This window comes from Lampris incognitus, chromosome 10, assembly GCF_029633865.1.
Source record: "Lampris incognitus isolate fLamInc1 chromosome 10, fLamInc1.hap2, whole genome shotgun sequence".
NCBI classification, from domain to species: Eukaryota; Metazoa; Chordata; class Actinopteri; order Lampriformes; family Lampridae; genus Lampris; species Lampris incognitus.
Genome location: NC_079220.1, coordinates 44,383,195 through 44,396,788, shown reverse-complemented (window position 1 = coordinate 44,396,788; position 13,594 = coordinate 44,383,195). Strand labels below are relative to the sequence as shown.

At 42.0% G+C, this 13,594-nt stretch overlaps 1 protein-coding gene across 1 annotated transcript in view; it reads left to right on the top strand.

Moving 5' to 3' along the window:
• spns1 (SPNS lysolipid transporter 1, lysophospholipid) overlaps positions 1–11,485 on the top strand; it is a 76,430-nt gene extending 64,945 nt beyond the window's left edge. The window contains exons 12-13 of the mRNA XM_056287360.1: positions 9,124–9,292; positions 9,934–11,485. Of these exons, the coding sequence (XP_056143335.1) occupies positions 9,124–9,292; positions 9,934–10,004 (240 nt within the window). The 3' untranslated portion in view covers positions 10,005–11,485. The remainder of the gene's footprint in view (positions 1–9,123; positions 9,293–9,933) is intronic.
• The last annotated feature ends 2,109 nt before the right edge of the window (positions 11,486–13,594 follow it).

Sequence of the window (13,594 nt, the reverse complement as noted above, 5' to 3'; positions counted from 1 at the left end):
TCCACTGTTATGCTGATGACACCCAAATATACCTCAGCACCAAATCCCCTCACAATCCACCTCTCTCTCACATCGACTCCTGTCTGTCTGCAATTAAAGTCTGGAGACAGCAAAACCTTCTCAAACTCAACAGTGACAAAACTGAACTCTTCTTCATTGGCTCCAAGTCCACTCTCAGCAAAATCAACACCCTTGCACCATCGATGACACTACTGTCTCCCCTTCCTCCCAGGCACGCAACCTTGGTGTGATCCTTGATCCCACCCTCTCCCTTGAGCCACATATCCACGAAATGGTCAAATCCTCCTTCTACCACCTTCGCAACATTACGAAAATAAGATCCTCTCTCACACGCCCTGCTGCTGAGATACCGATCGATGCCTTCATCTCCTCCCGCCTTGATTACTGCAACTCACTCCTCTATGGAATCAGTACTAGCTCTGTCAGGAGACTCCAATTGGTCCAGAACACATCTGCCCGACTTTTAACTTGCACCAAATCCTGGCACCACATCATCCCAGTCCTAAAAGACCTCCACTGGCTACCCATCTCCCACCGGATCATTTACAAAATCCTGGTTCTTACTTATAAAGCCCTTCACAAACTGGCTCCCCCATACCTCACCAACCTCCTCTCCTCCTACCAACCCTTTCGGTCCCTCAGATCCACCTCAAGCTCCCTTCTCTCTACCCCCAGGTCCAACCTCCCCAGCTTTGGTGACCGAGCCTTCTCCAGGGCAGCTCCCAGGCTCTGGAACTCACTCCCCCAAATCATTAGAGACTCAGATTCCCTCCCACTCTTCCAATCCCGTCTCAAGAAACACCTTTTCTCCATTGTCTTCTCGTGACCCCCCCCCCCCCCCGTCCTCTCGTCCACCCCTGGTCTGGGGCAGGCTGGGGACCGAGCGCTTGACTTGCTCCCTCCCTCAACTCCCTCCCCAACTTCCTCCTCAAGCGCATCGGACACTGCTGCGGTCTGCCCACATTCAGGTCACTGGTCGGGACTCACCTCTTCAGACTTCATCTGTGATTTTTGATTTATGATGTTTGCTTTTCTTTCCCTTTTGTATCTGTCCAAGTCAGATAGTACTGCTGGCATTGTGTGTGGCTGCCGCTTATCCCTCTTGTAGCCCCCCTTCCCATCCACCCCTGTATGTCTGTGTTATGTTTCACCCCGTTTATTGTAAAGCGACTTTGAGTATTAGAAAAGCGCTATATAAGTTTAATTTATTATTATTAATTATTATTATTATTATTACTAAGCATCTCTCCTGTCTGGGTAAACCCGCCGAGTTTTTCCATCAAAAGCTGGCTGAATTTAAAAGAAGCCAAGAAAACTAAAGAAAGCGACATCGGTCTCAACCACGGCTTTGGAGGCATCATATGCTGTGTCACTACTCATGGCTAAATCAAAAAAGCCATTTGCCATAGCCGAAGAGCTAATGTTGCCTGCTGCTGTCATTCTCACAGAAACAATGATCGATAAGAAAGCAGCTGATGTCCTGAAGAAAGTGCCGTTGTCAAATTGATAAAGTGGTGAGAAAATTGAAAGAGTTGGGTACGTTTGCTTTGTAGTTGGATGAATCAACGGTTGTCAGTGGGGAAGCGCAGCTGATTGCGTTTGTGCGTTACAAAGACACTTTGGAGATGAACGAGCACATTCTGTTTTGCAAGAAAGTCACAGGGAGAACTACTGGAGAGGACGTTTTTAACTTTATTGAAATATTTTTCTCTCACCACATGCTGGATTGGAAATCCTGCTCTCATGTGTGCGCGGATGGCACTGCGGCGATGACCAGTAGAGTGAATGGTTTAATGGCCCACATCAAAATGGTAAATAATAAAGTTACATAGATGCACTGCATGATTCACTGAGAACAAGTTAGGGAATTTCTGTCAGAGCCTACACACCCCCTTGTGGCTATGTTCATTGATGCTGACTGGGTAGCTCGGCTGGGATACCGCTCCAATATTTTCAGCAAACTCGACCAGCTGTCCACAGTGGTGTAGCGATCTAAGCATCGGCTTTGTGTCGATGTAATTACCCACTGGGGACCGGGGTTCGCGCCTCGGTCTCATCAGATCCGACTATGGCTGGACTCGATGAAGCAGCAATAACTGGCAACGCTGTCTTCGGGAGGGGGGTGGAGTTGGCTTGTGTTCGTCACATGAATGCGTCTCTGTGTGTGTCGGAAAAAGCAGTGGTTCGGCCTGGATTTGTCTTGTCACCAAAGTGGCGAGGCGTCTCCTTCGAGACTGCCGGCCGGAGGAATGCAGTTGGCGAACACATGCAGTACGAGGGTGGGTGTTTGAATTAGAATAGGGAGCGATTGGCCACTAAATTGGGAGAAAATCAGAAATAAATTTAGAAAAATAAAAATAAACTCAACCAGCTGAATCTCTCTCTTCAAGGTAAAGACACACATGTTCTTAGCTTGTATGACAGACAAAGTATGTGGATTCATGGAGAAGATCAAGCTCTGGCATAGCAAATGTGAAGATGGGGATACAAGTTGTTTCCTGCAGCTGGACACATACATTGCCACTGGTGAATGTGACAGAGCTACAATTGTGAAAATAGTACACACACATTTATCCAAGCTCAAGAATGAGTTCAACTCCTACTTCCCTGATATTGTCAACAAGTCTTCCAAACTAGACTGGGTGCGTAATCCATTTGTGATGGACATTAACAGCAGCATTCCCGAAAGACTGCAAGAAAACCTCATAGATGTGTCCTCACATAGGAGCCTGAAGATGAGGTACTCAAACACACCACTGATACAGTTCTGGTGTGTTGAGGAGAAGGAGTATCCTGAATTTGGGAAACATGCCCTGAATGAATTGCTGCCCTTGGGATCCACATACCTGTGTGGGGTGACATTCTCTGCCATGACCCACATCAAAACTAAACATAGAAACAAGCTCAAGAATAACCTGGTCACAGCTGTTGCAACAATCTCCCCCAGACTAAAGTGTCCCATTAATTGGGGAGATGGAGTCTTATTTTTTTATAAAAAGGTATAATTAAATTAATGATATATAGACTAAATAAAATACTAAACTGAAGACATACCTGTGGAGGCACGGAGATGTTAAGGAGAGATGGCAGTGGGGTTTTTAACTAGATTTTTTAACACAATCTTGGAAAGTGAGAGGATGCCTGAGGAGTGAAGAAGAAGGATACTGGTACCAATTTTCAAGAACAAGGGCGATGTGCAGAACTGTAGCAACTACAGAGGTATAAAGTTGATCAACCACAGCATGAAGATATGGGAAAGAGTAAAAGAAGCTAGGTTGAGAGGAGAGGTGATGATTAGCAAGCACCTGCAAGAGTTAAAGGGAAGGTTTACAAGACGGTTGTGAGACCAGCTATGTTAGATGGTTTGGAGACAGTGGTACTGATGAAAAGACAGGAGGTGGAGCTGGAGGTGGCAGAGTTGAATATGCTTAAGATTTTCATTGGGAGTGACAAAGAAGGACAGGATTAGGAATGATTATATTAGAGGGACCACTCAAGTTGGATGGTTTGGAGACAAAGCAAGAGAGGCAAGATTGAGATGGCTTGGACATGTGTGGAGGAGAGATGCTGGGTATATTGGGAGAAGGATGCTGAATATGGAGCTGCCAGGGAAGAGGAAAAGAGGAAGGCCAAAGAAGAGGTTTATGGATGTGGTGAGGGAAGACGTGCAGGTGGCTGGTGTGACAGAGGAAGATGCAGAAGACAAGAAGAAATGGAAACAGATGATCCGCTGTGGTGACCCCTAATGGGAGCAGCCAAAACTAGTAGTAGTAGTATGTATTTATAAATTAAATACATTAATGATATATCCTGGTGATTACCACAGTTGATTGCGTAGTAGGGGGTACTTTAGGTTGGCTTGAAATGCTTTGGGGGTACAGCACTCAAGAAAGGTTGGGAACCATTGCTCTAGCATAGCTGTAGCACCACAAAAAACACCATTTACCGTCATTGTATTGGGGTGGAGGGAGAAGGCTAAAAGGCAAATATCTCAAAACTAAAACTTAGTCTTGTTAATACATTTGTTACTGTATGCACAGAGAACAAGTGTTGAATACAGTTCACATTGCGTAAAGCTATTTTGAGCAGCCAGGTAGGTGGAGAGAACGACCAATGCACAAATTTGGTGTTTTCTCTCCCGCCTTTCATAAAAAAAATGAAAATACACACTTGCAAGTCCAGCCTCTCAAGAAAACTGCCTAAATGTTGGGGACGGCTAGAAGAATTATTTAGAGCATCTTAAATAACAACAATATCTGAAAGTCATCCATTATCGAAACCGCTTATCCTACACAGGGTCACGAGGATGCTGGAACCTATCCCAATGACTGCTGAGATAGGCTCCAGCATCCCCGCAACTCTATGTAGGATAAGCAATTTGGATAATGGGTGGAGTCTCAAAATCAATAGACAGTGTTATCATCATCATTCACAGCACCACCACCAACTTCTTCTGCTCCAGAAACCTGAATGATGAAATCAGGCACATATTCAATCGAACGCGGAGGCAAGACTTTCAGTTTACAAGAAATATTTACTTTAGGGCATAGTCTTCTGAATTGTTTGTTTTGCCTTTCAACGCTACTTCCATTTTAAGGTGCACCAAAGTTCTTTTTTTTTTTTTCAAGAGGTCAATACCAGTGGGTATGCTCTGTTAGTTTGTGCTGCTCAGTTCGGTCGCATACTGTGTCGGTCACATACTATGTCCAACCAGACAGCGCTGCCCAGTTGGGTCATGGACTACATCCAACCAGACAGCGCTTTGCTGCCCAGTTGGATAGGTGGTGTCTTGTTTGGTTGGCTTTTTGAATTGTCTGGCCTCCTATAGCCATGATCTGGTGGTCTCCTAGTCTGTAAAGAGCAGACCTTGGAAGAAGCTGCTTAGCGGTCGCAGAATATCCGGAATATAGTTGCATTTTGTAAAATTTTACATGGGGGAAAATGTGAATTCTCACAACTTTTTAATAGAATATGGTAAATGGTAAATGGACTGCATTTTATCGAGGAGTTAGTTTTATTTTATCATTTCCTTTTCATTTGTCCCTGTGTTCAGTGTTTATGTACAGATGTTAATTCATTCTTTTTTTGTATAAGCACTTTGTAACAATTTTGAAAAGTGCTATACAAATAAAGCTGTTGGTGTTAGTAGTTTAAAGGAGTCAAATAAAAATCAAGCCTATCTATGGTTTTTCTACATAAAATGTTGCTCCAGAGCATGACCAGTAGCTGTCTGTCAACCATTTCTTTCATTAGACCTTGTTTCACTCAAAAAATGGAGCTACATTCTTTAATTGGATGCGCGTGTTTAACATCATTTACTCGTGCAGAATACCAAACAAAGCCCTTTCAATCATCACAGTGGACGCGGAAAAAGCATTTGACCAAGTTGAATGGTCTTATCTCTCCGCAGTGCTGGGAAATTTTCAATGAGGCAAAAACTTAATTTCATGGCTAAAGCTCCTATATACGAACCTGAGAATCAGAATACTAACCAATCAAACATTATCATCAAAATTGTATTTATTCAGAGGCAATAGATAAGCATGTGCTCTCTCACCAATGCTATTTCTTCAGATGGTTCAGAATGCTGCAGCGGGAATCCTAACTGAAACTAGAAAAAAGAAGTCAGCTGGTGGCAGAGCCTTTCCCTATTGGGCCCTGTTCTTGTAGAATAACCTGCCTGCTCTCATCAGACAATCAGAGTCTGTGGAGTCCTTTAAATCCATACTTAAAACTCAACTTTTTGCCTTAGCCTACAATTAGTTGCCTTTAAGTTGAGTGTTTCACAACCTGTGCTGCATGGCGGTTTCCGTTTCTGTTTCAATGAATTTACCAAGCACTGTTCTGCCAACAAGATTATAGTGTATAGATTTGACTATTGCAAACTGTTCTCTTCTCACGTCTTTTCTCTCTTCTGAATGGCGTCTTCTCCTTTCTCTTTTTCTGTGTGTGAATGGTGTGATGTGAGTCTCCCTTGTGTGCACGTGCAGTCTGTCCTCCTCACAGGTCACCATGGTGATGATGGTCACCACCTGGACACTGCTTGTCATCCCCCTCATCACATTTTATTTTTATATATCCTAAAAATCCATATAATTTTGTTATCCTGTTTTAATGTTATAGCCCTCTCTCACTAAGATGTGTGACTAATTTTTTTTTCTACATGGTTATGCTGGTCAAGTGGCTCAGGTCCTGGGCTGTTCTGGTGGCGTCTGAACATTGTCTGGCATCCTCCTCGTCATATTCTTCATATATTTTATAATTGCGTTATCCTCTTTCAGTGTTGTATTCTGTAAATTGTGTAAACACAACATCCATTGCCCATCTTGGGAGAGATCCCTCCTCTGTTGCTCTCCCTGAGGTTTCTTCCTATTTTTTCTCCCTGTTAAAGGTTTTTTTGTTTTTTAGGGAGTTGTTCCTTATCCGATGCGAGGGTCTAAGGACAGGATGTTGTGTTGCTGTAAAGCCGCTTGCGTCAAATCTGTCATTTGTGATATTGGGCTATACAAATAAAATTGACTTGATTTGACGACTATCTGCATTAGCTATAGAACCACTTGCTGAGAGCATCAGGTCCCGTCCAGGTATATATGGCTACAATACTAGACATACCACAAATAAAATTTCTGATTATACAGACGGTATGCTACTATACATTACTAACCCCCAAACCAGTATCACAAATTTACTATCCAGAATAGACCAATTCATTACGTTCTCTAGCTACAGAATAAATTGGAATGAAAATGAACTTATGCCAATGAACATACAGGATGTCACTTGACTTCAACAGTTCCCTTTTAGAATTGTAACTGAAAAATTCAGATAACTTGGAGTTAACATTACCAGGAAACACTTCCTCTTGTTCAAAACAAAATCCCCCCCATTTATTATAAAACTTCAAGCTTACATTCAGTTTTGGAAAATGCTGCCCGTTTCCCTTCTAGGCAGAGTAAATGCTATAAAAATGATCTTTCTCGCACAGCTATTGTATTTATTCAGACAGTGCCAATATATCTTCCCCAAATATTTTTTTAAGAAACTTGATTCCATTGTCCCCAAGTTTATTTGGAACTATAAAAGCCACAGAATATATAAACGACACCTCTGTAAATCAAGAGTGGAGAACTAGCCTTACCCAATTTCTGCTGTTATTACTGGGGGGAAACAAATATTAAGACCATAATCATCTTGTTAGATGACTCACACCAACAAGCCAACTGACTAAAAATGGAGAGAGTTGCTTGCCTTTCTCCATAGGCACAATTATCATTTCTCTAATACCAATGTGTAAGTCAAGATATGACAATAATCCTATAATACATTATACCATTTGTAAATGGAAACAGTTTAAAGTTCAGTCTTAAATTGAGAGACATGTCTTTCCTTTGTCCAATTGCAAACAACCAACAAACACTCTACTTTAGATGGCGCTTTCACCCAATGGAAGAAACAACGAATTAACACAATGGGTGACCTATTTTTGAAGGGGACTTTTTCCTTCTTCCAAGATTTGTGGGAGAAATACAACTTGAATATTAATAATTTTTTTCTAGATATCTTCAGGTTAGGGACTATGCGAAAACGTACACGCAAAACTAGAACACCGCAAGTCCAGATAAACTTAATGAATGTTTGAATAGGCAGGCAGAGAATTTGATATCCTACATTTGCAATGTTCTGCAAAAAAATAACGCCCCTTCATCTGAAGTTTACAAGCATGCCTGGGAGGATGAGCTTAGTCAACAAATCTCAAATGATATATGGGATGAAAGCTTAAAATATATTCATACTTGCGCTGTAAGTGCCAGACATTGCCTGATACAGGGTGAAGTGCTGCACAGGTTATACTATTCAAATTCTAACTGAATAAAATATTACCCAATGTTTCCCCTCTCTGCAATAAATGTCAGTTCCAAGAAGCAACTTTAACCCACAATTTTGTAATTTGCCTCAACATAGAAAGCCTTTGGACTGGAATATTTAGCATTCATTCATTCATTATCCAAACCACTTATCCTGCTCGCGGGGTCGTGGGGATGCTAGAGCCTATCCCAGCAGTCATTGGGCGGCAGGCAGGTAGACACCCTGGACAGGCAGCCAGACCATTACAGGGCATTTATTTATCATATTTAGCATCTTCTCCAATATATTGAAAGTCCCACTGGAGCCAGATTCAAAACTGATTATACTGAGAATATAAGTTCCTCCAGTGAAGCTGTGGATAACAGAACTAACTTGACACATTACACCTAGAGAGAATTAGGTTCATCTTGAAAGATAAACTAAAGCAGCTGGCATGGTAGTGTAGTGGTTAGCGTGGTCGTCTCACAGCAAGAAGGTCCTGGGTTCGAGCCCCCGGGGTAGTCCAGCCTTGGGGGTCATCCTGTGTGGAGTTTTTATGTTCTCCCCGTGTCTGCATGGGTTTCCTCCGGGGGCTCAGGTTTCCTCGCACAGTCCAAAGGCATGTAAGTCAGGTGAATCAGCCATATTAAATTGTCCCTAGGTATGAATGTGTGTGTGTGTGTGGGCGTGTGGGCCCTGTGTGATAGCCTGGCAGCCTGTCCAGGGTGTCTCCCCGCCTGCCGCCCAATGACTGCTGGGATAGGCTCCAGTATCCCCACGACCCTGAGAGCAGGATAAGCGATTCGGATAAAGGATGGATGGATAAACTGAAGCAATTTGTAAAATCATGGTCACCATTTTCTTTTCTTGAACAACACAAAAAATGAACACAAGCTTAAAAATTACAGGTAGGTCTGGGCGGGCAGGTGGATGGGTGAGTGGACAGGTATATCCCCCTTTCTCCTTTTATTTTTCCTTTTATCTCTCATGCCATTTTTTGTGAAATAGTGTAAAAATTGAGGCAGTTCTCTATTCTGTATAAATGTCAAGATTTTTGTACAAATACTTCCAACAAAAATATTTGAAAGAAAAAATGGTGCTACGATGCCAGGATCTTGTAAATGTTGGGTGAAAGCAATACTCTACTCATCACATGCATTTTGAGAAAAAATTTAAGAGAGCTTTTACATTTTATCTAAATTGAAGAGACCCTTCTTGTCTCCGTGTGAATAAAACCTGCTCTGTGTCTTGTGGCAGGTGTCGGACTCCCTGAGAAAAAGTGACTCCTACCTGTGGCAGTTCCGCTCCCTGCAGCTCTCCCTGCTCCTCTGTGCCTTCGTAGCTGTGGGAGGTGGGGCTTTCTTTCTGGCCACCGCCCTCTTCATCGAAAAGGACCGACATCGAGCCGAGAACTACATCCCTACAGGTGAGGTCAGGGAAGATGAGGCTGAATTGCCCCTTTTACAGTTTATTTGTAGCGTTGTATCAGAGCTGGTGTTGGCGATGAAAGTGAAACTGTCCCATGCCAAGTCAGAATTCAAGGTTAAAAGCTAAGCTACTGAATTTACTGTTTTTCATGTAAAATCTGACTTCTCATATAGGTTAGATGTCTGTGTTCACAGTATCCACTTTTTATGTGTAAAAAGCACTTCATGTGAAAACTACCGACTTTATACTCTCTTCACTTTCCCTCTTGCTGTAACTATTGTGAACTACAAGATGCTTAGATAATATACTAACACCCCACTTTTCATTTGATGTTACTGATCAGTTCGCAAAAAACCCCCAGCAAGTTTCTGTGCATTTCTTTTGAAAAGATGAAATTTCATTTTCAGAAAGCAAAAATTTCAGGGAACAAAAGCTAGGGGAAGCTTGGTTTTGTCAAAATGCCTTGTCTGCTCTACCTTTCTCGGTGGTACTAACCTCACTGTCACATCTATAAAAGTAATGAATAGGAACAGTCAGTACTGGAATCAAAATGTCTTGACTAACTAAAATGCTAATGGCAAATCCATAGTTTTGGAGCTGTAATAGGATGTTAGTGTCTTTTTTCCTCTTTCTTTACAGACGATGAACCAATCATTGTTCCCAAAAGTGGCCGGTCGACCAAGGTCCCCGTGTCCAGCGTTCTGATTTGATGGAGGAGTTTCCAATAAGAGGGCTTCATTCAACATGGCTCATTACTAAGCTATGTTTTGTAGGACTGTGAATGCTGTTTAGACCGTCTCCAGTGCAGAGAAATTTTAGGCTAATTTATCTTTAAAATGTTGCCAATGTTGAGCTTTTATGACCTTCTGTCTGGAGACAAGCTGCAGCTTCAAGGTTTGTAATAACATCCCTGGTTTTCTCAATGCCATCAGATTCTCCATTTTGCAAATGGAAATGAGCTTTACAAGGGACTTATGGGAAATGTACGCAGAGCAAATTTAAAAATGAGCACCAGACTTCCTAAAACCACCTGTGTGGTGAGAATTGGTTGTGGATTGACTGTAGCTCATCCTGTTAATTTAGCCTTCGTCAAGAAGTCACGGCATGGAGGCTATCACAAGCCATGTGTCCCAGACCCTCGCCGATATTTCAACAGACAATACAGTTTTATTAATGACTTGATAGAACTTTTTAGGCCAATTCTCAGTGCGTTGAAACCAGCTGACCTAGGATTGGCCAGACACATGGCACACATCCTGTCCAGCCCGTCATTCGACAGCAAATGAAGACAGTAAGACTGTATAAATAATATAACCCATACCTCCAGTATAATCACATTATCTGTAGTATCAGAACCAGAAGCAGGCTGAAGCTACAGCAATCATTTATCATAATTGAAACAATTATTTGAATGTTTTTGGGTTTTTTTTAAACAAAAAATTCTTTACTCTTTTTATAACATGTTTTTGTTTAAATGGGTTTCATTTAAAGATGACACTAATCATGTTGCAGTTCTGTGCTCATTGCCTCAATTGACTCACTAAGTCATTTTCACTTACCTGACCATAGATTTCTCATATAGAACACAGAAAAGTATCCAAGCTATGTGTCCGACATTGGGAAGGGAAGAATCTATTGCATCTGTTTGGTTTTATTTACTGCATCTTTTCCACAGCATTACACCTGCTTATATCTGATGCTGTTTTTTATTTTATTTTATTTTATTTTATTTTTTGCTTTGCTGAGATTTCAGCTGAGACCATGGCATCATAACAGTTGAAAACATTTCCAATATTTGAGGATAGATGGAAGTTATTCACTTTCAGTTTATCTATTGAATGACGGTGGACTTTGGCTGCCATTGCAAACCCTGACTCGCTTAAACGACACGTGTTTTGAGCGCCTCAAATATTTGGCCTGTTTCCACACGAGGGTTTCCTCAGGTCTGTGAGGTGTTAGGTTGTGATGTAACTAGCGAAAGACTATCGGGTTGAGATTTTGCTTTTCTGAATTGACTGAAGGGAAACTATGTAGAGATTTCTTTAGTAAAGGCAGTTCAGATATATTGTTGGAAAAAAAAACATTATAAAGGTTATTTAAACAAATGAAAATTTTTAAATGATTGTTGGTATTTCAATTTATTTTAGCGTATCATTTTATTATTTTTGAGAGACATTAAACATTGAGATTTAACATATCAAATGACTAGTGTGTGTTTCTGTGTGTGTGTGTGTGTGTGTGTGTGTGTGTGTGTGTGTGCGTGCGTGCGTGTGTTCGGATGTAATTATGACCATTTTGAGTTTTTATATGTAAGACTGAAGACATTTTTATAAAGTGAGGACATTTTGGTCGGCCCTCACTTTTTCAAGGGCCTTCTTTAGGGTTGGGATTTGGATTTAGGGTTAAGTTTAGATTTAGTAGTAGTAGTAGTATTAAGTTTAGATTTAGCCTTAGGTTAAAGTAAGGTAGTTCTGATGGTTAGGGGTTAGGTAATGAATGTAGTCAATGACACCTCACAAGTATAGAATTGTGAGTGTGTGTGTGCTTTCTAATCGTGGCACTGCAGTTGAGTGTACCAATTTTTCAGTTAACGTGCATGTCACAGAGGACTCGTATGGTATAATGTCATCTAAAAAGGCCAAACCAGCAAACGGCTCTCTCAGTTTTTCCCTCACCAGGTTCCACCTTCCCCGCAGCTCAGTGCCTATCTCTCCTCTCTTAGTAACAAGGGGGTTTTTCTAACCCCCCCAAACACACACACACACACACACACACACACATACACCCTTCCATGGCTTCCTTCCCCTGGTGTGGTTTCCTGTTTGTAGGTAGGAAGATGTGAGAGATGAAGCAGGCGGCTGCAGCAACGCTCATGCAGTGTGCAGTCTTTTATCTGTCCTGTGCTGCAGTGTACGAAAGTGCAACTTGTGAAAAGTCGGAGGTGTTTGTGCAGAGATGTGTTTTTCGATGTTTTTTTTTTTTCAAGAAGCCGAGCCCGCTTGTAGTGTGTGACCCCACTTGCTCAACGGCAGTTGGTTGGTGGAGTGGTAAAGGGCAATTTAATCACTTAATACTCACAAAGCACTATTCATTTTTAGGAGACATTTGAGATCGCCAGGTGATAGGGGGCAATTTACAAGAGCTGGTTGGTTAGATTTACTTTTTTTTCTTCAAACAAGAAACAGGAAGAAAGCCACTTTATTTTGTCATTGTGCAGTTGCACGGTTACACTGAAATTTGTTTTCTGCATTTAACCCATCCTATTGTATAGGAGCAGTGGGCAGCTGCAGCACTTGGGGATCAACTCCAGTTCTTCTTTCCATTGCCTTGCTCAGGGGCACAGGCAGGAGTATTAACCCAAACAAGTCAATTCAACGGAAGAATTATGAGAGTTATCAGAGATTCAGTAGGATTAGAAGCTCAAAGTTAGACGATTTCCTCTTGCAGTTACGTGTGATCTTTGGTTGAAATATTTCCTTTTCATCTGGCTTTCACCAACTCCACTTCATTAAAGGTGATGTTAAAATCTCTTATTCTGGTGTCACTCAGTGGCCCGTTGTTAGTGCTTTGCGGTCAGTCATTGCTTCGTGGTCGAGTCTGTTGCCTCTCAGAAAAAAAAGTGAGTCAGGAAGATGACAGGATCTGTGGCGGGAGACAAGAGGAAACCCAACATCTGAGAGCAAGCCAGATAGGCTCATCAAAGTTGGTTGGTTGGGTGTTGTGAGAGTAAGATAGTTTCTGACGACAGGGAGGAAGAGGGAGAGATCGACAAGTATAGTGGCTTCATAGTAAGTTAAAGGCGCTCGGGTAGCAGCAAGAGAGAGTAAAGCAAGAGCCGGAGGAAGTCCAGAGAGAATTAAATTTTGTCTGATGGCGAGGGGTAGAGACTCATCAGACATGTCAGATTTTTGGTACCAGTAGATTTCTCTCCAGGTTCAGAGACTGAGATGTTCAGAGACGCCTCTGAAAACTGATTGAATCACCACTGCAAAACAGCTCATTCTCCAAGTGGCATTTCCCAGGTGGAGGTAAGTCCATCTAATTTGTACCATCTGTTGTCTTTTAGAAGTGTAGTTTGTGACTTGCAGGTGATTGGTGCAGCTAGGTTTATTCAAACTAACACTTCACGTTATGGAAATGCAATGCCAGGTTATTCAGGTTGTTTGATGGAAAACTGACCCAATATCCCCCCCCTCGCCTCTCGTTGATCCATAGCCATCATTTGGACTTTCTCTCGAACATACACACAAAGACCCACATGCTTCTTCGTTGTTCCTTAATCAATGGCCCCTGCATGCTC